We start from the raw sequence: 24,634 nt of genomic DNA, 5'->3' as shown, positions 1-24,634 counted from the left end.
CTACATATTTTCTAAAATTTGTAAACCTTTTGGAATCACAGATTTTAATACTTAGTTAAAATGCCCAACTCGTTCAACCAGAATTCTTTACGTATTTATAAATAGTTCATTGTTTCAGTTAATGTCTTAATTAACTGCTACAGGGTATTGTTTAGTTGCGCTACGAGAGAACGAGACCAACACCTATGGATCGATAACCCAACTCGAATTTCGTCTAATGCTTTCGGCTTTTGGCCTTTGCTCTACTCAAAATAAATGCATCGACATATAGTCAAAATAAATTTTCGATTTGTTTCTCCCATCGACACAGACGTGAATGTTCACTTCAAGACACCGTTGAGGCATGAGTATAAGCAGAACTTATCGGAAGAGGAATTAGCCATACGACAAGCGGAGCATATGCAGAAATTGTATCAGGAGGAGCGCAGACGCAAGTATCTACAGGAGCTGCAGGACATGAATTCGCGACGACACACCGACAATTTCACACCCTCACAGAAATCACCGATTGCTCTCAATCGCTACGATGATTTCCCCACAGACGTGACCCTCAAATCTCTTGTGGGTCCCAAGACCGTTGCCCGGGCACTCTACAATTTCCAGGGACAGAGCTCTAAGTAAGAGTGGCTATAAAATATATATAAAATAGTACTTCTTATAATACTCTTTCTTATCTTAGGGAACTCTCGTTCCGCAAAGGCGACGTCATCTACATTCGACGACAGATCGATCCCAATTGGTACGAGGGCGAACACAATGCGATGATTGGACTGCTGCCCGCCAGCTACGTCGAGGTAAACTAAACTCTCTCTCTTCTCCTCTTTGACTATTTTAATACCCTACCTTTTTTGCTGTGCAGATTGTTAGTCGCGATGGCGCTCGCACACCTTCCAAGCGTCCATCGGAGGGCCAAGCGCGTGCCAAGTACAACTTCCAGGCTCAGTCCGGTGTCGAGTTGTCCCTCAACAAGGGAGAGCTGGTCACACTGACACGACGAGTCGACGGCAACTGGTTCGAGGGCAAAATCGCCAATCGCAAGGGCATTTTCCCAGTCTCCTATGTGGAAGTAAGTCAAAGAGCAGCATAAGATAGTTAGTGATACGATGGGGTGATCTATTTTAATTCTGTTATGTGATATTTTAATATTATGTAGTAGAAAAATAGTTTTATTTTTATTTTATATTATTATTATAATATATATTTTTATTTGTTCTTTAGTAAAATATAAAAACAATTATATTTCATTCTTTGTTTATTATATAAAAATATTTTATGATTTATTTTGTTTGTGTTGTTTTTTATTACAAATAAAGATCAGGCAAACTTTTCACCTTAAAGACTAAAGATAAATTGTCAAAAATAAATGAGAAAAGCAAAACATTTAATATTCAAATTAACTTTCTAAATAATTTTCAATTTTATTTCACAAAATATGTGCTATTGCATTTTTTAACCAATTCAAAAGGATAATTTTTTTTTTTCTTGACTTAAATAATAAATCGATTTCAATTTACTTTAATTACATTTTGGAATGCGAATGAAAAATTGTTTAATTATGAAATTACATTAATAAGCTTATACATTTTTCATCTTCACATCCACAAAAGTTGCATAATAAATTAAAATGTCTGTTATTATTTCAATTCATTTTAAACAATTGAACCAACATTCAATATTAGTTAGTTTAATATCAACCTTGTGTTCCATAGATAAGTCAGCTTTTTAGAATAGAATATAGAATATTCATCACACATCAAGAAGCCAAGTCTAATCTAAGATCACTCTTCCCACTTTAGGTGCTAACTGATATTGGAGCCGAGGACATTGCGGCTAGAACGACAACGGTCATCAGCAGTCAGAGCACGACAAATCTGCGTCCCAATTTGGACGTGCTGCGCACAAATATCAACAACGAGTTTAACACGCTGACACAGAATGGATCCCAGCCACCCAATGGAATACTCAAGGACACCCGGACGCTGCACAAGACAGATGCGTTGCATGTGGACACAAGTTCCGAGCCATTGACGTGAGTTGCAGAGTCAACTTATAATATATCAAAGATTCTATAACTAATCTGAATTACAGTTATCGCGCACTCTACAAGTATCGGCCACAGAACTCCGATGAGCTGGAGCTCTTTGAGGGAGATCTGGTTCATGTGCTGGAGAAGTGCGATGATGGTTGGTTTGTGGGCACATCACAGCGCACCGGCTGCTTTGGCACATTCCCCGGCAACTATGTGGAACGTGCTTAGACCGAAACCCAAAAAATCGATCGAAAAGATCCTCTGGAGAACCGTTAAGATATTTGTTTTGTTTTGACCCCAAAAAAGAAGAGATGAAGTTTTAAAGCCTAATCGTAATGAATTTGTAGTCTAATAACTTGCAGCGCAGTCGAGGCATTAGCAATTATCAATTATTTATTGTTGAGCTCTTGCGTTCAATGATAATCATAATAATTATTTTAATTGTTGTTCACTTTTGCCGATTGCCGCCGTCTGCCGAGGATGTGTTTTCTCTTTAATTTAAATAATGTACAACTATTTATTTAATTTTAAAGAACATGTTGAAATTATGTTTATTTATAAAACCAAAAAAAAAAAGTATATCTATTATTAACCAGAAGTTTTTCCACACACACACACACACACACAAACACACACGAACACAGACACACCAAACAGAATATCAGCAGCGATATTTGATATAATTTCTTTTAATTTCGTTTATCTACTAATTTTAACTAGTCACAGCTAATTTCCAAAAAAATACAAAATGAAAAACCACATACAAAAAAAATAATCAACAGATATTAAAATAATTCAAATGTTGAACACAAAAAGTGCCTTAAAAAAATGAAATGTTTATTGACTTTGACAGAAAGTAAATAATAATTAATGCATACTAAAATAATGAAACGAAAATCAAGTGCCCTTTTTGTCTAATAATTAATAATTATAATAACTGAGAAACTAAACTAAAATGATGAAAACAAAATTTGTAATTTTATGAGCGTTTTAATAATACACAGACACCTGTTGCAAGCGAATGCGTATTAAGTAAATAAATCAAACAAAAACACCAACAAACAAATTATCGACTCTTTTTTATCTTTTGTTGTGTAAAAATACAATTAGTTTTATTGTAAGTAATTCAACAATTGGCTTAACACTGGAGTTGAGGTTAAAGATCCAAATCTACAACTGAATGACATATTTTTACAAATTTACAACGTTTATGCGATGTGACAAGGTGTGAAATAAAGTTTATGGGTTGTTACTGCTGTTGATAGCAAGTTACCAAATATTTGCAGATATGAAACAGATATATAAAATCTGAAATTCTTGCCTTTGGAAGGTATAGGAAATTGAATACGATGACATAGCTTGAACTACTTAGTTTCCTAAAAATATTTCTTTAAAAGTAGTCGATATACAAAATATTTTAAATAATTATTGAAAGCTGCCGTCACCTCGATTTAATCAGTGAACTGTCTTTCCCATTAACTACTTTTTAAATATATAAAATGCCTTATTAAATGTTCGTTCGTATAAACGTTGTAACTGAAACTAAGTGAAGGCAAAGTGGATGCGTTAAACTGTCTACAAATCTACAAAATCACGTTTGCGCCAATTTTCGTTTTCGTTCCTGTTTGAGCTCTCGTTTCACTGCCCGCTGTTCCAACTCCTCGGTGTACTCGGCAAACATGGCCATCAGCGCGGGATAAAGCTTCTCATATTCCTTCAAATCGTCCACAGTCACTTGCATATTATCGAAAGCAATGGCCACATGTTGCATGTCCTCATTGCTGGGCAGTCGAGGACACTTCGCATAGCGCTGTGAGAAATGTGTGAGTATCGTGTGCTTGGCCTGCATGTCGCGACCCTGCTGAATGGCCTGCGAGATTGTGCTGTGCGTCTTGATGCGTGCCTCCTCGACGAGATCATCCTCCATGGTCGCCTCGTGTATCAGCACCGTGGAGTTGCGTCCCAGCTCGACGAGATCTTCGCATGGCATCGTGTCGCCGCTGTAGGTGATCTTAATGGGCTCGCCCTCGTGCTCGGCTTGCAGGGTTAGGCTGATGCCAAAGGCATGTGGACAATGACGCACCAAGCAAGTGCCAAGCGAGTCGATGCCCAAGCGTTCAACAGTCTCGCCTCTTAGTGGATGCTCTAGAAGTTCGCCATTGGCCACCAACGTGTAAGAGTCAGCAATAGACTCAATTTGACGATTGTAAAACTGCAGCCAAGGTTCGATTTGACGTGGCGCCAACAAGAGCAGAGGCGCCTCAGGAGCCAGTTGCTGTCGCTCGGTCAGCAGTGCAATGAGTCCGATGTGATGATCCGCATGCAAGTGGGACACATAGATCGCCTGCAGTTGCAGCATAATTTCCTTCGCACGCTTGGTTCCATAGAGTCGCACAATCTGTCCGTGAGTTCCTTCCCCACAGTCCAACAGCACAAATGCCTCTTTTGCTGTCTGGATGAGAATGGAGCTCACATTGCGCGTCTTGTTGGGAATGCACGATCCGGTGCCCAGGAAAATGATGCGAGGATAGTGGCTGCGTCCTTCTGTCGCCAGCTCTGACTCTTGGCTCAGCTTTGCGTCGCACTTCAGTTTGGCCAACAACTCTGTGACTCCAGGCACCGCGTGCGTCTCCTTGATGTACTCCTCGGGCGTCAATTTCGATTCCAGCGTGCGATCGAGACCTTGAATATTTGGTTTTGATTAATTTATGATGTAGTACTATAAGTCCATAAATATCGATTGTATGCTGTATGATTTATGGAAGTTGTAGGCTAATCGCTTAATTTAATATCTTCTAATTCATGTGCAAATTTGATTTACATCATTTACTTTATCATCATTTGAAAAGCAAGGCTTGTTAGTATGGTAATAAATTAACAAGTAAGAAAGTTACAGTCGAGTGTGCTCGACTGTGAGAGACCCGCTACCCATTTTTAATAAAGGCAAAATATTGCGGTATTATTTTCAAAATATACCGAAAATACTAAAAATATACCAAATGGTATATTCAAAATATACCATAGATGGCACAATGTAATAGATTGTCGGCCAAAGCAACTCAGACCCATAGTAAGTAGGCGTTTTTACCCATACAAAGTATTTCTTTAATAACTTTTACAATTTTTATCTGATTGCAACAAAATTTTTAGGAATCATAACTACTGTAGTAATTATTGTTTATACCAAAATTCTAGCTTTAAAATTACGCTTGTTATTCGATTTTTGATTTGCGATGGCGGAAGTGGGCGTGGCAAAAATTTTAAACAAACTTGATCTGCGTGCAAACATAACAAATGCTGTCGAAAAAAAATTATATCTCTATCTCTTATAGTCTCTGAGATCCAGTACGGACACACGGACATGGCTAAATCGTCTCGGCTTTTGACGCTGATCAATAATATATATACTTTATAGGGTCGGAGATGCCTCCTTCTACCTGTTACATACATTTCCTGCCGGCACAAAGTTATAATACCCTTCTACCCTATGGGTAGCGGGTATAAACAGATTGAATAAGGAACACTAATAATTGGATCAAGATTGCATCTATTGGAATACTTGTTTTGATAAATAGAATTTATTTCCATTCATTGTGAAATCGCTGACCTATTGAGATAATTAACATAAATGTTTGCTGGAACGGTTGCTGCATAATTTGTTTATTCATTTCTTCTGCTTCCTTATTTGCGAGTAATTGACGTTCGAAACTATGATATCGTATTAATTTTAATGTGAGACTTAAGATTATGAAATTCAACCTTACTTAAACTACGGCAGCCTTCAAGATTTTACAATTTGGTCAGAACAGATAATTTTGTTAAAAAACATTTAATTCTTCTGAAACGGGTTTTCCATACTTTCATTAATTATATACTATTGCTCCATTTCAAAGGTTTAAAAAATAAATTTACAAGTAATGAAAAGTTTTCATCCTCATGTGCGATATATGTAGGATAGTTAAAAAAGGAATTTTGAAAAACCCAGAACTATGGTAAAATTATGTCAATTTTAAAATCCTTCTGGAAAAGATTCTGACCTCTGTGTCAAAGCTAGCTCTTAATTATTATTTTATTGAAATAACGAATAGAATTCTATATTGGAATGAGATGAGCAAAAGCGACTAAGGCAGTCAAGCTGCTCTTTTTAAATAAATATCAAATATACCTCATATCAATATACAGTTTGAAATCTCTCACTCACCTTTCTTGGGTCGCAGATGAAAGCTGGTCATGGGCACAACGCCCTGATTCAGACTTTGCTTCTGGTCCTCCTTCTTTGGCTGCTCTTGCTTCGACTTCTCTTCCTCAGTCAGTTCCTCTTTCGTCTCCTCCTCGTCTAGCTTTGTCTTCTTCAAGGGACAGTTGTGCTGTAGTTCCAGCGACTCGGCGAGCAGCGGAAACACCAAAGGAGCCAATTGATGCAGTTGATACTGTATGCGATGAGTAGCCGCATAGCCAGAGAAACTATTCGAAGGGGAGTTGAGATAGATATGCTCTGTGCACTGCGAGAAATTCTCCGCCATAAACTGACGATAGTCTGCATGTTCTGTCATCGCTGGCGGACTAAAGTGCACGACCAGCGCCACTTCCGTGAGCTCTGATTCAGCAAGTTGCTTGTATTCCTTAGCTTGAGCCTGCAGAGCAGACAAATAATCCACACTTGGTACATCGATGAACACAAAGGAGAGCGCTGTTTCTCCTGGTTCCGTGACATCGGCAGAGCGAACCACTTTGCCATCTGGTAGCTCCACATCCTGACCATTCTTGAGTTGTCCCAAGAGCGGACCAGGCGGCACTCCATGCTCCACACACTTGACCAAATTGAGGGCACCTGGGCGTGGTTTCAGCTTACAGATGTAGCTGATGACAGACTGCTCTGGTTGCTTCTCACTGCGCAACACCACCGACTGCACACTGAGAATGGAGTCCTCGAAGTGCTGCGAAGTAGTGGCGTCTATGTTCTGCATCTGTAGGTTTTTGAGCATCACAAAGCGTCGCATGCTCTGCAGCATGGTGTCCAGATGCGGCGGTCCATGCACTCCCAGTTGCCGTACGCCAGCATCCTGTATGGTCAGCGCCAAGCCCGGCAAGCCGCCCACCGAAGTCCACGTGTTGCGTGTCATAAAAATTTGCTCCAAGCGCGACAGTCGCGTCTTGTGCTCATACGCCAGTCGCTGTGTTCCCTCGCCACAGTTGAACAGATAGCGAGACTGATCGGTGAAGAGGTAAACAGCACTGGGAGATCCATTGGCACCAGCGCCAAGCACTTGGAGATTCACTGATCCTGGCACCACATTAGATAGTTTCTTGCGCAGCACATTTGGCTGGCGTTCGTATTTGGCATCCATGGCCGTTGTACTCTTGCTGAATTTGCGTATTGGGTGTGTCGTCACCTTGTAATTAGTGCGTATGCCATCAACAACAATTCTTTTAAAGCGTTGGAATTTCACCAAAGACAGCAACATAGCGTGCGCGCCACAGCTGTTCAGCCGCTAGAGATGGCACAAGTTGAGATGTATTGATGTCGATCACAAACTGCTTGTTACGTAACTTCACAACTGGCGCCACTGTTGCACATAACAATCGCAACTCCGAAAATTCGGAGTAGTAACGGCAGTTATCAATTTAGTATAGGCAATCATGTTTGTAAAATGACCAATTATGGTAAATATTTTATATAATATTGTAGTATATATATGATGATATATTATTATGGTATTATTTTATTATATCCATGAAAAGATTATTTGCCTGACGTGATGACAATATGTAAATAATGCGTGTGCCATAAGCATCTACTCCTTGAAGCATTGTAATTTCATCATAGACAGCAACATCGCCAGTTCGCCATAGTTTTTTAGGCGCTAGCGACGGCATAAAAATGTGGGTGCTGGGCATGACGTCACCTTGTAAATAATGCGTATGATATGAAAAACAACTGGAGCGATGTAATTTCATCACAAACAGCAACATTTATAGATGACAAAAGTCGGATATATTGCAATCGTTCAGAAACTGCTTGGTACGTAACTTCAATGTGGCGCCACTGTTACGCAGCATTAACGCGACTCCGAAAATAACAGTAAACGATTTACTATAAGCGGACTATAACGTATTTTAAATATTATAATTAAAATGATGTTATTTTCCTTACATTGCGTGTTTTCAAGGATGACTGAGTCTAAATGGCTTGTACGCCCTCTTTAATATTAATAACAAGCATATTAATATATAAGTCATTTGTGCTTTCACTATTTTGACTGGCTTCAAAAAAAAAAGTATAAAATTAACATAAAAGCTTATATAGATATAAAAATTTTGATTGTTCACGGGTAATAGAGCAATCAATATTTTTAAATCTATATAAGCGTATTTAAAAAAACGTTAAAAGAAATGTTAGCGCGTAACTATGGAAGGTGGTATATGTTGGTATATTTTATGCCTCAAATTGCATATCTTAAAAACCCAACTACGGTCACACATGGAACGCGGCACATAAATAAAAAAATTAGCCGCGCACGTGTTGCATTTAGCATCCAGGATTTCGAATAAATATTCTATTAAACATGGTGTTTTTTTACCTGCAACATTTGCGGCGAGTCCGTAAAGAAGCCAGCCGTGGAGAAGCACTACCAGACCAGATGCCGTGGCAACGTCAAGAACGTGTCGTGCATGGACTGCCTGAAAGACTTCTACGAGGAGGAATATGTGGCACACACCAAATGCATTTCCGAAGCCCAGAAGTACTCCAATCAAAACTTTGTGCCCAAGGAACCTAGGAACAAGAATGCCCAAAAACAGGAGAGTTGGATGGACATCATACGCGCCATCCTCGACAGTCCAGAGTATGAACTAACGCCACAGCTGCGCAATGCGTTCCAGCGTTTGCAGAGCGTTGACAATGTTCCACGCAAGAAGGCGAAATTCGAGAACTTTGTGGGCAACTGCATGCGTATGCCACGCCACCAGGCCACTGAAGTGTGGAACATACTCGAGAAGGAGTTGAACAAAATGAAGGAGGCCAAACAGGCGGAACTTGCAGCTGCCAAGGCAGCGAAACAAAAGCAAACAGAAGAAGCTGTTGCAGTTGAGGAGCCGCCCAAGAAGAAGTCCAAGGTGGAAAATGGTGAAGCTGCTGCAGATGTTGCTGCTGATGATACTGTTGCTGCAGAGAACCGCGAATTCGATTGGGCGGCACAGCTGAAGAAGGTGTTGGCCAAGCAACCCGGTGCCATCTTTGTGGAGAAGCTGAGGAAGAAGCTGGAGAAGAAATACGTAAAGCATTTGGCTGTGACGGAGCTGAGCGAGAAACAAGCCAAGAAATTTGAGAAGCGTTTCAACAAGCAGCTCAATAAATGCAAGGAAGTGAAGCTGGATGGGGATCTGGTGAAAGCATGTTGATCTGTAAAGCTACATTTAAGTCTCTAGCGTAATTAATACTTAACTGTAGACAAACATTAAACACATAAGCAGCAAAAAATAATTAGACTGGTTGTTGAGTGTTAAGATTAGCTGTTAATTTAAGATGAAGTCATGACTAGAATTTTATGTTCCTAGTGGAGATGCTGGCAAAACAAGCCTAGCACCTAAATCTTGTCTCAAGGCTCGGTTTTGACTGGAATTGCTCGAGATGCCTGTTCAATTGAATTTTAAATAGTTGTCAACAACATTATTTGCACTTGTCTGAGGTCTAAAACAAGATGATGGAACGATTATCACAGCTTCTGAGTTCTGTTGTTAAGAGATCGTATATTTGTCATCTGGAAGGTGTGTCATCTTAGGTTTAAGTCAAGAAGATGTGACTGTAGATGATGAAGCCGCTCCTTGACAATAGTCTGTTGCTATGCTGTACACAGAATCTTTTTAGACGTCAAGAGCTTTATCAATAGAAGCTAAGATGCTGCTCTTAGAATCCTATTGAAGATAAACTGCCTTAGAAGAAAGAAAAATATGCTTAGGATAATGTCAAAGAGAAAGATCTGAAATGTAGTTTTCAGACATAATGTGAACTACTTTATTACGTATATACGCTTTAATTAGCTCTTAGGTTTTGTATTTCAGATACGCGAAGCATTGTCGCAAATAATCGCGTGTGGCTCGACATTGTGCCACCTTGCTAAACCGTTCAGCTGGACAGTGGAGAATCATCTCGTTAGCCACGCATTCCAGCACCAGGCCAGGATACACATGACAGCCATGTGTGGTCAAATGTTTGGCAATTGCCTGAACACCTTTGTGGCGCAGCAGCGAAAGAGCTGCAAGGGAAGGAACAATTTAATTAAATAACATGTTGGAGTGAGAGATTTCTCTGCCTGTTTACCATGCTTGTCGCACTTCACATAGGTTTCATAGAGCTGCTTCTGCTCCGCCTTGCTGTCTAGCTCGTCTTCCAGATGCTCTTTAATCCTGCGCAGATTCAACGATTGACGATTGCCAGCCAAATACTCAGTTGCGTTGAAGGCGCATTCAGCTGTGCACTGCAATTGAGATACTAGAGTGAGATTGAGACACTGGAGAGGATTTGAGGAGCACTCACAAACATGTAGGCCTGCTCCAGCTGTTCGTTGTTGGGCTCTAGCTTCGAGAACCAATCCATTTGGCACTCGGTGAACTCTGATGATTCCTCGTGCAGTTCACAGCAAAAATCGTGCTGCAAAGAGATGGAGTTGGTTACTTGAAGATGATGGTTGTTGCCTCATCTTGGTCACCATGGTGTCTGCTGCATTGAGCTCGCAATCCTCGTTCAGCTGCGGTTTGGCCAGCACATGAAGCAGCAGGCAACCGAAGCCAAAGAGAATCAAATGAAAGTAAATGGAAAACATACTCAATGGATTTGACTCTTCACAATGCTCATCCGACTTTTATAATGCCAATTTCAACTTGATCGAGAGACGAGTTAATTTTGCGTAACAACATTTAACGACTTAATTGCGAGCTTAATTTAAGTTTATAATTATTCGTCTGAATTTGTGGATCGTAATATTTTTTGGGAGCCAAGTCATTGAGAGGGGAGGGAAGTTCAGGGCGTTGCAGCTGCCACTGTGTGGCACTGAGGTTCTGCTCCAATTCCGGGAAGTCGTTGCAGTTCCACGTGCAACTCCCTGGAAGATAAATGATGAAAAGGCAGCCATCCATCAGCGATCAAGCAGCACGAATAGATGTGACAGCCCAAAAAGAGCGCAGATGGAAATGAAGATGGGAGTCAGAGTTGGTGGGAATGTTGTTGAAGATGCGGAAGCCAAGGCAATCCCTTGGCCGTTCCAGCTGCAACTAATTAACCGAGAAATACATCATAAATAGCATTACGGGAATGCACTCGACGAATCCCCTGGCACAATCATCATCAGTCAAAGGCGCAGACGTTGCGTCGCTGCCTCAGAAGTTCTCTTCTCCCATTTGTTTATTTTCGACTGGGTGTGCTGCCTCCTCCCTCCCTCTTTCCCACTCCTCCCTTTCAGCTACGTCTGCGGCGCTTCATGGTGGCATGCAACAGCAACAGCAGGCGCAATCATGCGGCACGTGCCTTATCCGCGCCTGAAGTTCATTTCGATGGAATTGGAACGCGCCCAGGCAACCGGGCGCATCCGTGTGGCTTGTTTTGATTTCGTTTTTTGTATTTTGGGGTCGCCCTACTGCAATCTTGGGTCGCCCCCCTCCCCCACCTACCTCATTCACCTTTCTTGTGGCTGCCACACCTACGATTCTTTTGAGGCAAACGCGCCTCATTCTTCAGCTAGAGAATTGCAGCGGATTCTTGCCCCATCGATGTCCATAGTTGGAGTTGTAACAAGCTCATTACAATTTCGAAATATTATTATGACATAAGCAGTTCTTTCTTTTGATCTATTTTTAGTTGGATAGTACAAAATAAATTCTTTTGGAATTTTCTACTTCTATTTTTAGATCTTAAAAAAAAAAAATAACGCAAGTTTTAATTAAAAATATTTCGTAGAATTGAGTGTGATTTAGCATAATTTCTTTGGAATCTAGAGATAAACTAAATGTATCTATAATGCATGTATATTTTGAGAACAATAAAAATAAATAAAACAAATATTTTTAAAATGTTCTTACCCCATTTTAAATTGATTATTTATCAAAAATAAAATACAAAATTTTAATATGCTAATACGTATGTGTTAATAATTTATTTTGTTTTGATTATTTCAGTTGAATGTGAATTTTTATAATCAAATCATTCAGGAATTAAAATATAAATTTTGAAATTGGTTTCTTATTAATTATAGTCTAAAAAGTTTAATAACAAATGTATAGATCATGTTTATAAGAACGAACTTTAAAAAAATGATATCCAAAAGATTGAATAAAAATAAAAAAATTCACATTCATATTCATTTTAATTATATTTTACATTTAAAAACAAAAAAAAACAATTTAAATTTATTTAGAAATACTGATCCTTAAAAATAGTTAGGTAAATGATCATTATTTAATTTCTCTCCACTTTGGTACAAGGACTTATAATGAAAAGTGTGAAAATTCTTACTTGCAGTTCTGATCCATAAAACTAAAAATTTCTTTGAGCAGCTTTGACTGCTCAATCAAAACAAAACAAACAAACAAACCAACGACTTCAATAAAGATCATTATAATGCTGTGGCACAGTGAATTTCTTTTGTTCTGCTGTCGCCCAATAAACTTGCGATAAACATTTTCGCAACTTCTATTTTAGTATCTTGAATTTTCTTTATTTTGTTGTTGTTGTTGTTATTGTTATTTGTGCTCATAACCGAAGTGATCGAGTTATTCGCAGAATGCTTTCTCGTTCTTAATGCGTGTGGATCATAAATGTCAACAGCGACAGCGAAATGTCATAAATAAATAAGCAAATCGCTGTCTGTCTGTGTCGCTCTCTCTCTCTCTTTCATACACTCCTGAAAGCAAGCTGCATAGCATCCACACAACTGTTAACATAATGCACTTTGTGGATGCTATGTTGACTGGCCTGCACTACACACACACATACACACATCTGCATTGCAGACTCCAGCAAACGCAGCACAGTCTCGTGCGCCCACACACACGCACACACACACACTCACACATCGATAGAGACAGTCACACAGATGGCAGACCGAAGCAAAGAGCATCCAATTGAGCAGAGCTGTGATTCAGTCAAGTTTTTACTGTCAGCGCATGCGGTTCGTTTATCGGCTCGTTCGCTCGTGTGAAGATCGTTTGAATCGGCCCAGCGATCGTTGATCGCAGTGTCGTCGCCGTTTCCAAGACAGTGTTCCAAAAAAACAAAACTATAAGAAACTATACATATTTCACTAGAGTGTTTTATTTATAAATCCGATATTTTTGGATCCACCAAAAAAAAAATTAGAAGTGTGTTGGCCAAGTGCGTGTGCGTTTGTGTCTGAAAATGTCTTTGGCAAAATTGTGAAACACACACACACTCACACAGGACACAAATCACATTTATTTCAACGAAATAGAAAACAAATACAAATATAAATTTTAGACTTTGCAATGCAAACAATGAAACAAAAATTATGCACGCTTCTGGCGTCGCTTCTTCTGCTCTGCTCCATTGGCCCCCAACTGGCCAATGGTCAGTATGAGCATTACCTGGACTCTCTGCAGTCCAATCAGCTCTACGAGTTCGCCGATGGCACCGATGGCAGCATTCAGTATCTGCCCAAGGGCAACAGCGAGCAACTGCTGCTCCAATTGGATCAACCCATCAATTTCTATGGCGAGAAATACGAACAGATCTATGTGAGTATACATATGTATGTATATGGCGGGTACTATCTGATAGATTCGACAACAAAGTCGAGCTACGTACTATATATGCTATGGCAAATTTTGCGCTGAATGAAAATTTGCATTTTACTGCAGGCTGATAAGCGTCGCACACTGCTGATAAGAGCTATCAATAAGAAGAGTCTATGCTAATAGTTGATTTAGTTCAATCAAATTGCATTGTGAGGCATCTTAATCTAAGCGTATGAGAATGTATGTGTGGGTGCTTGTGTGCGCTTTATTAATAGCCAGAGAGACAAACAGAAGTCTACATTAATATTCGGCAAAACATGACAGGCGGACAAGAAAAGAACGATTTCGACACGAGAACTGTGTAATTATCAAATGTTGCTGGGCACACACAAAACATTGAGAACCGAAAACTGAAAACCGAAAACATGAAACGAAAATCGACAAAATGTATCTTTGAGATACATTTTACGACGACACCGCAAAACCAATTCGCACGCACTCAACCCGAATACCATCATCATCAGGCAGGTCCACTTGGGGGTGGTCCTAAAAAGCGACAGGCGGAGAGGCAGAAGAAGCACACGCTACAAATAAATAGCGAAGAAGCAGTCAACCCATTGATGTGATCTGCTCTTCGTGTTCTTCATGTTTCTTTTCGTGTTCGGTCGCTATGCCGCCTTGGCACATTCCCAAAGTGTTAGCCGCCTTTTTACTGCATACCCTGTAAATATTGTATAGAAGATACATCAGAGTTGTCAGTCAGCTTCTTACAACCAAAAGATCCTTATTGAAAATAAAAAAAATGAAAAAAACCCTCATTGATTAAATTTAAACGCAAGTGAAGACAGTTTAAATTCCCATTCTCATCAATCTCATAATAAATATGATTGCATTTTATTATATTATAACAAAATCTCATATAATGACATTTAATCTACAAATGGGTAATTTCCAAATTTTTAACGAGACATTTAACGCAAATAAAATTGAAATATTATATTATATTATATTTAGCTCTACGATTGCTGATAAAGTTAGTTTTCGCAGAAATCCATTCAATATAAAACATGAACTAATTTAAGAATGTTGAGTAGGAATTCAAATATTTTCAATTTTATTTTTAGCCTCTACTGCAAAGGAACTTTTTTTTTATCATTTAAATAAAATTAAATTTTTTTTATATATTAATTTGTTTTTTGCTCCATTCATGCAAACTATGATTTCGAGACTCTAAGAAAAATACATCAACTAACAACTTTATCATTAAATAATATGACTTTATAAATACTAAAATAATTACACATTTTAGCATAAATCAAAATCAAAAATGTCAATATCTTATTATAAATGTGGCTACTATATAATTTATTTCTAACGGGTAGCAACATTTGTTTTCATAATATATACTAAATCAATTGTTTATTTGATTTGTTTGGCCACCATAATTTAATTTATTTTAGAAAATAATTGTGTACAAAGCATTTATAAATACTTTACCTATAGTGTATCTTAATTTGTTTTTTTAATTCATACATTGTTTATTTTTTGATTTCTTTTATCACCGTATATTTGTTTCTAAGAAATTATTCATTCTCAGTAGTTCTAAACACTTGACCTATAGCGTATCTTCTTGTCGATCCTTTCCGATTTGTTTTCACTTTTCATGTTCAGAAATTATGATGTTGCTTAGCACACGGTACGAGGCGAAAGTGTCGCCTATTTTTGTTAGTTAATTAACTAAATTTATGTGTCTGACGTCGAAAAATAGCACGCGGCACAAAATGTGTGGCATTACCGCGTATTATGGCCATACAAATGCATAAATTTCCACAAAAATATTTCTGAAAAGTGAAATGAGCAAAGCCTCATTTTTGTTCCAGCTAAAAACGATATTATTCAGTTTAATTATTGTTGAACTCATCATTGTTTATGCGACAAAATAATGTGTATAAATAGATGTGTCAAATCTGTGGAAATATGCGCATAGCATATAAAAAATCAATTTGAAAAATGGGAATTTGGGGTTATGGGGTTAAGTTAGATTTAGATTGTAGTCAGGTGAAGATTCAGGGGAAGCACCATATACAAAATGTTAGAAAAAACATGATTTATTTGTATCAGAATATAATCTTTATTTGATGTGATTATGAATCACAAAAAATTGAAAGCTAATCTGTCTTCTTGAATTACAAAACGTTTACGAACAAATTAAGTTTTGTATAAATTGTAAGCGAGATTATTGTATATTTTGTATTTTATTTGTTTTAAATTATAGTTATTAAAAGGATGATGGTCTGCAATTTCAACTTTAAGAACTTATCAATCTGTTAATGTTCAATTTAGTATCGTAAAACTTAAATTACTTATCAATCTATTAATTTTAAATCAAGTATAGTAAGTCTTAAAAAATCTAAAATACTTCAGATAAGTGCGATTTCATCCACTTTTGACTCTTTTGTTAAACTTACAAAAAATAGAATAAACAAATTGCTTTCTTTAAAAAGTTTATTTTCCCATATTTTGTAAGAAAAACAAGTCTAAAAAGCCTTAAGATCTTCTTATATTTGTTTCCATTTAGATTCAGTTGTTGCCAAATATTTTGCTTCGCAGTTTGCGATGAAAAGTTAAACAAATTAAACACACTGTCCAGCTGTCTGTTCACATTCCACATTCCTGTGGTCTTTGCACTCATTTAGCAAATGTTTCCACACATTTTGACCCGCAGAGTCTGAAGATAAAGTGGCGGCTCCCCCTGGGTGTAAAATTGATTAATGTTGTGCCACAAAAACCACACAAAAAACTCGCATTTGAAACACCTGTGCTCCAGTTTCAAATATAACAAATTTTGAACAAAAATGTTCAAAAACCGAAATGGGAATTTTTCAAAAATGTTCTTTTGTTTATTCAGGCACAAAAAAAAAAAAAGAAAAACCGAGAAGAAATGCAGCAATTGGGAAATTTGTGCAACGCTGCAAAGTTGTGCAAGGGAAAAATGGGAGATTGGAAAGAAAACGAAACAGGAGTTGTAGATATTTGAAGTTGAGGAGTTGCGCAGCTGGAGAGTGTCGGCGTCAGTTGTTGGAAACTAATTTTAGAGGCGCGCATTGCGGATGTTCCCGACACGGAACTCAATTAGGCAAAGTCATTAGAGAGCCTAATGATCATTGAGGGCCTTGTTAATGGTTTGTTGTTGTTTAGTTTCCGCCAGGAGAATTTGTTAAGTGGCCTGTTGGCACTTTACTTCAGCGGCCTAATTGATCGCCATATGCACTTCAAGCACTTCTTCTTCGCTTCCTCCTTTCATTCTCACTCATTCCTCTTTTCTTCTTCTTCTTCCTTACAGATCAACACGAATGGCATTTTGACATTCAACGTCGAGTTCACCGAGTACTTGAATCAGCCCTTCCCCCTCGAGTATCCCTCGATAGCGGCCTTCTACTCCAACGTGGACACCTCGAGCAGCGGCGATGAGAGCAGCATCTCCCTCTTCCACACCAGAGATTCAGCGACGCTGCAACGTGCCGAGCGTCTGGTGCAATACGCATACAGCGAGGAGCTCGATTTTGCGGCCGAACAACTGATTGTGGCCACATGGCGCAATGTGGGCTACTTCAACTCGAAGACGGACAAAGTGAACACGTTCCAGGTGGCATTGATTGCCAGCGAGCAGCGCACCTTTGTGCAGTTCATCTATCCCGAGGGCGGACTCAATTGGTTGCAAGGCGAGGCCGGTGAGCTGGGATTGCCCGACATTCGTGCCCAGGCGGGTTTCATTTCCGAAGACGGACGCTACTTCAATCTGAATGGTTCGGGATCAGAGAATGTAATATGAACTTTATATATTTTGAAACTTTTGTGCTTCAATTTTCTTCCTTTACCTTTTAGGCTCGCTACCTCAGTGAGGGCACCAATCTGGGTGTGCCCGGTGTCTGGCTGTATCGTGTGGCGCCGCTCAATCCCAGTGAGAATGTGCAGGAACCCAACAATCCTGAGACACGCACCGAATCGCCTGCGCTCGCTCAGAGCTGCGGAGCCAGCGGACATCAGTGTCACAGCAATGCGCAGTGCTTCGACAAGTCCGAGGGTTACTGTTGTGTCTGTTCAGCTGGTTACTATGGCAATGGACACACTTGTCTGGCCAATGATCAACCCATGCGTGTGGCTGGCTCCCTATCCGGTCAGATCAATGGCCAGAAGGTGGACGAAGAGGCAAAGCTGCAATCGTATGTGGTAACCTCGGATGCTCGGACTTACACCACCATCAACCCGTTGACCGATGAGCTGGCTTCGCAGTTGCGTCTGGCTTTGCCTCTGCTGACTACTGTATCTTGGTTGTTTGCCAAGTCCATCAATGGGGCGGCGAATGGTTATCAGTTGACTGGAGGTCAGTACGAGCACAGTTCCACTTTGCAGTTCGATTCGGGTGAATTGCTGCAGGTGACTCAACGCTTTGAGGGTCTGAACTACTGGGATCAGCTGGATGTCAGCATACTTCTCAACGGCACTGTGCCGCGTATCTCTTCGCAAACTAAACTCCATCTGCCCGACTACACGGATGAGTATCGCTTTCTTCATCCCGGAGAACTTTACTCGGTGCAATCGCATAAATTAGAACTGGTTGAGGAGCAGCGTGTGCTTGGCTTCCAGGTTCATCAGCGCATTGTCTACAAGAGCTGTTTGCGCGACGACGACTCCGATCCCACCGACAGCACTGTGCTGCAGAAGGTCTCCAAGGTGACGCTCGACTACTCGGATCGCGATCAGGCGCTGCGTACCAGCGCACTTAGTAAGATTGGCGTCGATGCCGAATCGAATGCTTGTAATGATGGCTCAGCTCAGTGTGCCGAGAATGCGGTGTGTGTCCCATATGAGGACACTTATCGTTGTGATTGCAGGCATGGCTTTGCCGCTCAGCTGGATGAACGTGTGGGCGAGATCTGCGTGGACATTGATGAGTGTGCTCTGGGCACTCACGTGTGTGATGAGCATGCTTTCTGTTCCAACACTGAGGGAGGATTTTCATGTGTCTGCCTCGAGGGTTACGAGGGCAATGGCTATGGCTGTCTGCGCAACAACTCTGTCGACAACTACGAGTACTCCACACCTCCAACTGATTCTCAGGGCTATGGCACCCAAGAGCCACAGCAACCTCAGCAGCCTTATGAGCCTCAGCAGCCCCAGCAGCCTTATGAGCCACAGCAACCACAACAACCTTATGAACCACAACAACCACAACAACCGTATGAGCCACAACAGCCTTATGAACCACAGCAACCCTATCCACCACAGCCTCAGCAACCGGACTACTCGCAGCAGGGTTACCCACTGCCTGGAGAACATGTCGATTATCCACCCAATGAGGGCAACAACCAGCATCTCGATGAATGCCAGGTAAGTGAAACTTAATTTACAACATTGTATTCTAATGAATATTATAATTATAAGAGTTTATACAAAAGTTCTTGCCATAAGCATTTACTATAGTTTATTATATGAATACTTTATTTTATAAATGAAGTAGAAAGCTACCCTCGAGCATGCTCGACTGTGAGATACCCGCTACCCATTTTCAATAAAAGCAAAACGTGGTATTAATTTTAAAATATATTAATTATAAAATTAATATACCGAAAAATTAGAAAAGTATACCGATGCATATATTTGGTATATCGTCACATTGATACATTCAAAATATACAATCGACAACTATCATAAAGTAACTAAGACCCGAATTTAATTCCTACTACTACCAAGTAGACCAAGTAGTTCTGTTTGGAACAATTTTATAAAACCCTTCTATCCTCATTCGGATTAAATTTAAATTCAAATTTTAGCATACATAGCTACTAAAGATTTCAATTGATTATAGTCCTATGAAGACTTAAATATTATTGATTTTCTTTTCCACACTACAAAATCTTCAAAATTATTTTTCCTTCTTTATCGAATCAATAAAATATCTTAAATAATTATTCTGTTTATAAAAGTCATTTAAAAATAAAATTTGTAAACTATTAATTATTTAAATTTAAAAGCTAGCAAAACGCAGAAAAAAGGCCTCGAAGACTTCAATCTGTTATAGTCCTACAATATTCAAATTGGTAAACTATTAATTATCTAATGAATGAATTATAGTAGAAGAAAGTGCTTTTAGGTACATTTTAATTTTGCCCTAATTTATGTGCATTAATATTATAGAATAGATAAATAAGTAAATCAGTAGAAATTAAAAAGAATAATAATAATTTATTTACTTCTGTTGATTTGCCGTACAATAATGATATAAATCTGAATTTGCAGCGCTGCTCGCCGGATGCGGATTGCTATTTGGGACGCTGTCGCTGCCGCGAAGGTTTCTCCGGCGATGGATACAGCTGTCAGCACATCTGCGGCCACGATGAAGTCTGGGAGCACGAACGCTGTGTGCCTATTCTGTTGGATGATCACGAGATTGAATCGCATTGCGACTTCTTGGGCACATGCTCATGTCCCGAGGGCTACGAGCTGAGCGAGGACAGCAAGAGTTGTCGCTACGGCGGTGTCTACGATGTGGACAAGAACGAGGAGTTGGTGCCCTGCGATGTGGATTCCAGTTGCAATGAAAATGCCAAGTGCTCGTGGTACGAACACGAGATGCGACACATTTGCACCTGCAACGAAGGCTTCAGCGGCGATGGCTACAACTGCGAACCAATTGAGGATTCCTGCGCCATTGTGAGTGGTCTTATATACTTATACACTCGTGGTATATTCATTTAATTCGCAATCCTTTTGACAGCGACCTGATATCTGTGATTCCCATGCTGTGTGCAACTTCAATGAGCAACTAGGCAAATCGGAATGCGTCTGCCAGCGTGGTTACACTGGCGATGGATATCGTTGTCAGCTGGCCCCCGAGTGCCAGGCAGCCGAACATTGTGGCGATAATGCGTACTGCGATGGCGGAGTTTGTCAGTGCCAGGATGGTTATGAACGCGATCCTAGCGATCGTTGTGTGCCAGCTGGTCGCTGTGGCTCTGTGTTCTGTGGGTCGAATGCCATTTGCAAGTGGGATCATCAGCAGGATGTGCAATACTGTGACTGCATCGAGGGATATCAGGGCGATGCCTTGGCTGGCTGCATCAGCACTCCCACGCCTTGCAACGTGCGCAACAACTGCGGCATTCATGCCACCTGCGAGCCAACTGAGTGAGTGGAGGAACCACTTTCACCTCTCGAGAATTCCTCTTGAAGTTAACACTCTTTTCTCTTTCTTCTTCAGGGATCCGGCTAACTACACCTGCCAGTGCAATGCGGGTTACCATGGCGATGGTTATGTCTGCATCGAGGAGCAGAACTGCCTCAACAATCCCACGCTGTGTGACATGAATGCCAAGTGCATGTCCACCAACTCGGGACTCGTCTGTGTCTGCAATCAAGGTAAGTTTCTAATCCTTGTCCGCTGCCGTCTTTGAGGTCATCTGTGCTCCTTCCTCGGGACATTTCGAACACGAGTTAATGAAGCAGAAGCTGAAAATGGCCAAGGCCAGAACCACGTTTAAAAAGCCATTGTTGCGATCCCAGGTCAGCGGATGCATAAAGAACTCTTTCATCGACTGCAGAGTCGATGTTTTCCTCATTTGATTCGCATCCTGCATGAAGCGATATTGTTGCTTTCCCAATCCGGTTGCAGTCCATCTCTTGCTTGCTCGATGGCTCTGCACACTCATCTCCCGTATCATGCCCCTTCGGGATGTGGCCAGCAAGAGACTGTTCACGGATCGCATCATCTTCTGACTTACTTTTATTAATTTGTACAGTTTTGTTTTGGTCGAAATATTTACTAGAATTTATCTGTAGAAAATGCTAAAGAGTTGCTCAGAAATGACATAGATGAAGGTCTAAATCAATGCCTACTTTAGTTGAATAGAGAGCAAAATACATCATGTATTTGAACATTGTGATAGGTGGATGAAAAAATATTCTTTAGGTATTAAGAATATAAAATAATTTTCTTACAGATTAAATTGGTAATAAAAGGGGAAGAGCATGATATATCTTACAACATTACTATAATTCTATTGTATGATATTGTATAAGTATTTATAATAATAAAACTCAATGAATATTTGAACAAACTATAGTGGGAGATCAGGAGTAATGTATACATATGTACATCACAAATATATAAGGATAAGCCTAGCAGGCAGATCCTACGGATTTAGTCTTTTTAGACGTCATTTGCCATTGTATCTCATGAGACGTATATAATATGATTAGCTCTCAGCAACAATATTTATTGGCATAATTATTTCGCATTTTGTTATTCAAATAAATACCTAAATAGCAATCATTTTTATGCTATATCAATATTCCAAATATATCTTTCGGAATTTTATAGTAATTTTGCGTTATATTTTTTTTTGGTATATAGTATTGTCAAAATAATGCCACACTGCTTTGCGTTTAATCTTATTTATTTTTCAATTTATTTCGATTCATACTTTTTAAAAATGTTTAGTAACTCAAGAAACTCAATTATTCTCCAACTCTTTTCTTTTAGGTTTCTATGGCAATGGCTCTGTGTGCTTTGAGCGACAGCAACACGAGTCGGACTTCCTTCTCGTCAGTCAGGGCGTTGTCATTGTTCGTGTGCCTCTCAATGGCCGTGATGCGCATCCCATTAGGGTGGCCTCGATGGCCATTGGTCTGGACAAGGATTGTGTGGAGGGACGCGTTTACTGGGGCGACATTTCAGCTAAGAAGATTCTGAGTGCCAAATATGATGGCAGCGATGAGCGTCCTTTCATCACAACAGGTGAGTCAATCAAATGCTTTCAATCGATTTGAGTTATTCATAGTTTCCTTTTTGAAGATATTGAATCGCCTGAGGGCATTGCTATTGATGTGATCTCTCGTCGTCTTTACTGGACGGATTCGGTGAAGGATACCATTGAGGTGGCCAGTCTGGATAATGCGACACTGCGTGCTGTCATCGTCAACAAGCAGCTGGTGAATCCACGTGGCATTGCCATCGATCCCTACAGAGAGTGAGTACAGATTAATAATTTTATCTGAGTATTATTTAAATTGGTATTGAAATATTTTGTATTTTGTATTAACTTTACGATACCAATATCGTACCAAAACAATAATATTTATATAAGTATTTAAATCAGTTGTTTCAATTCTACTTTACGAATAGATAATTGCAATTTAATTTATGCATTTTAATACTTGCAGTCTTCCTGCTTATTTGAATTTACTTGAATTTAATATATTATATCTTATTAATTATTTATCTTAATGGAATCGATAATTACCATTACATTTACTCATTTAAATTCTTGTTATTTGTTTTATTGTTATGCTGTATCAATATTTTATTACTTATATTTAACAGTTCAGTCTTTTTTCTAATTTGAATTTAACCTCAATAGAATTTATTATTTTATATTATTTATTTGTATTATCTACTTTACGAGTTGAAATTTGCAATTAAATTTTTGCATATTAATAGTTGCTGCACTATATTTTCTTTCTTAAATTGAACAGTCTTCAGTCTTCTCACTTTTTTTAATTTAACTTCTTTAAAACGTATGATATTTATTTAACGTATTTTCTTGGCTTGCAGGAAACTCTTCTGGTCGGATTGGGATCGCTCTAACCCCAAGATTGAGTTCTCCGACCTGGATGGCACTGGCCGTGAACTGTTGCTGGGCTCCGATGCTGTGACGCTGCCCAATTCGCTGGTGGTGCTCGACCACAGCGGTGAGCTGTGCTTTGCGGATGCTGGCACCAAGAAGGTGGAATGCATCAATGCGGCCAATCGTCAGATTCGCACCATTGCCCAGAATCTGAGCTATCCCTTCGGTCTGACCTTCACTCATGAGCAATTCTATTGGACGGACTGGACAACGTAGGCTTCACTTTTGAATACTTCCTTTCGATGTATGCTTAACTTTGTGCTTTTTACTTTCACAGCAAGAAACTGGAGAGCGTGGATGGTGCGGGAGTGCGTCAGAAGCCCATTCAAACGGCCTCGTTTGGCAGCCACAAGATGTACGGCATGACTGCCGTGGTCCAGAACTGTCCTCAGTACCAGAGTCTCTGTCAGATTAACAACGGCGGCTGCACCGATGCCCGTCTGTGTTTGGTGAACAGGAAGTCGCCATCCGGCAAGAGTTGCAAGTGCACCAATGCTTCGACTGGATGTTCCGTCCCTTCGCCTTATCCATTTGCAACACAACGCAAATGAAACAACACTTAAATTAATTAAATCACAAAAAAAAAAGAAAACTATAAAATGCAATGAAATGAATATTTTTGTATACGCATAACAGAGAGATAACTAAGAACAAAAGCAAACCAAAAACCAAAAGAAAACCAAATATTAAATATATACTAATGTCTGTGCCATTTTTTGTAAATCTACTCAATTTAATAAATCTCTATACATTAAACTAAATTTGTTGAGCTCTTTTTAATGGTTTGTTGCGTGGCTGCGCAAATGGAAATTTCATTGATTTTGTCTGATGAAATACTAGGCGAGCAGCAAAAGTCGACAGCAACTTCACACTTTAACCAATTTCACTTTTCGTTTCGACCAATACTTGCGCGTGCGAATCACCATTTCGACCTATTTTCAATGCAGCCAGTAGTAGCTGGGAAATACCAGTCGAATGCTGCAGAGGCCACTGACATTATTTCATTGATTTTCCCCAATGAAATATCAGGCGAGCAAACGTGACAGCAAGTTCACCCACCCTTAGCGGAGACAAGTTCTACCAAATCTCTTAGCAATTTTCAAACCCTCATTTCGACCTATGTATGTCATTGACCTATTTTGATGCCGCGCGACAACTGACATTTATTTCATTG

At 39.6% G+C, this 24,634-nt stretch overlaps 6 protein-coding genes across 11 annotated transcripts in view; 3 read left to right on the top strand and 3 right to left on the bottom strand.

The window, feature by feature from the left end:
• The window catches only part of LOC133842761 (sorbin and SH3 domain-containing protein 1), a 50,290-nt gene extending 47,628 nt beyond the window's left edge, over positions 1 to 2,662 (top strand). For all 6 annotated transcript variants that reach the window (XM_062275997.1, XM_062275993.1, XM_062275992.1 and 3 more), the window contains 5 exons: positions 311 to 617; positions 680 to 794; positions 860 to 1,066; positions 1,797 to 2,029; positions 2,089 to 2,662. In XM_062275997.1, coding sequence (XP_062131981.1) covers positions 311 to 617; positions 680 to 794; positions 860 to 1,066; positions 1,797 to 2,029; positions 2,089 to 2,257 — 1,031 coding nt within the window. In that variant the 3' untranslated portion in view covers positions 2,258 to 2,662. The remainder of the gene's footprint in view (positions 1 to 310; positions 618 to 679; positions 795 to 859; positions 1,067 to 1,796; positions 2,030 to 2,088) is intronic.
• Positions 2,584 to 7,545, bottom strand: LOC133842764 (ribonuclease Z, mitochondrial). The gene is made up of 2 exons (XM_062275998.1): positions 6,231 to 7,545; positions 2,584 to 4,711 (listed from the first exon to the last, which is right to left on the bottom strand). Exons 1-2 carry the CDS (start codon positions 7,492 to 7,494, stop codon positions 3,621 to 3,623), a joined length of 2,355 nt encoding a protein of 784 aa, XP_062131982.1. The 5' UTR covers positions 7,495 to 7,545; the 3' UTR covers positions 2,584 to 3,620.
• A 1,048-nt stretch (positions 7,546 to 8,593) lies between these two features.
• LOC133846004 (uncharacterized protein C16C10.8) lies at positions 8,594 to 9,512 on the top strand (the record flags this gene model as incomplete). Its single annotated transcript, XM_062280701.1, has 1 exon — positions 8,594 to 9,512. A coding segment is annotated over one exon (837 nt), but the record flags the coding sequence as incomplete, so codon positions are not given.
• Positions 9,513 to 10,035: 523 nt separating this feature from the next.
• Positions 10,036 to 11,884, bottom strand: LOC133845540 (uncharacterized). The gene is made up of 4 exons (XM_062280019.1): positions 10,738 to 11,884; positions 10,566 to 10,679; positions 10,350 to 10,506; positions 10,036 to 10,284 (listed from the first exon to the last, which is right to left on the bottom strand). The coding sequence occupies exons 1-4, from the start codon at positions 10,849 to 10,851 to the stop codon at positions 10,073 to 10,075; spliced, it is 597 nt and encodes a 198-aa protein (XP_062136003.1). The 5' UTR covers positions 10,852 to 11,884; the 3' UTR covers positions 10,036 to 10,072.
• A 1,303-nt stretch (positions 11,885 to 13,187) lies between these two features.
• LOC133845402 (nidogen) lies at positions 13,188 to 24,219 on the top strand. The gene is made up of 10 exons (XM_062279864.1): positions 13,188 to 13,774; positions 17,118 to 17,597; positions 17,660 to 19,165; positions 20,075 to 20,488; positions 20,553 to 20,962; positions 21,036 to 21,193; positions 22,317 to 22,571; positions 22,629 to 22,803; positions 23,388 to 23,672; positions 23,738 to 24,219. The coding sequence occupies exons 1-10, from the start codon at positions 13,526 to 13,528 to the stop codon at positions 24,009 to 24,011; spliced, it is 4,206 nt and encodes a 1,401-aa protein (XP_062135848.1). The 5' UTR covers positions 13,188 to 13,525; the 3' UTR covers positions 24,012 to 24,219.
• LOC133845404 (uncharacterized) lies at positions 20,001 to 21,630 on the bottom strand. The gene has a single exon (XM_062279866.1). It carries the CDS (start codon positions 21,541 to 21,543, stop codon positions 21,202 to 21,204), a length of 342 nt encoding a protein of 113 aa, XP_062135850.1. The 5' UTR covers positions 21,544 to 21,630; the 3' UTR covers positions 20,001 to 21,201.
• Positions 24,220 to 24,634: the final 415 nt, after the last annotated feature.

The sequence above is a fragment of the Drosophila sulfurigaster genome, chromosome 3 (genome assembly GCF_023558435.1).
Source record: "Drosophila sulfurigaster albostrigata strain 15112-1811.04 chromosome 3, ASM2355843v2, whole genome shotgun sequence".
In the NCBI taxonomy this organism is placed as follows: domain Eukaryota; kingdom Metazoa; phylum Arthropoda; class Insecta; order Diptera; family Drosophilidae; genus Drosophila; species Drosophila sulfurigaster.
The sequence above is the reverse complement of the archived record's forward strand: the minus strand, read 5'-3'. Positions and strand labels throughout refer to the sequence as shown.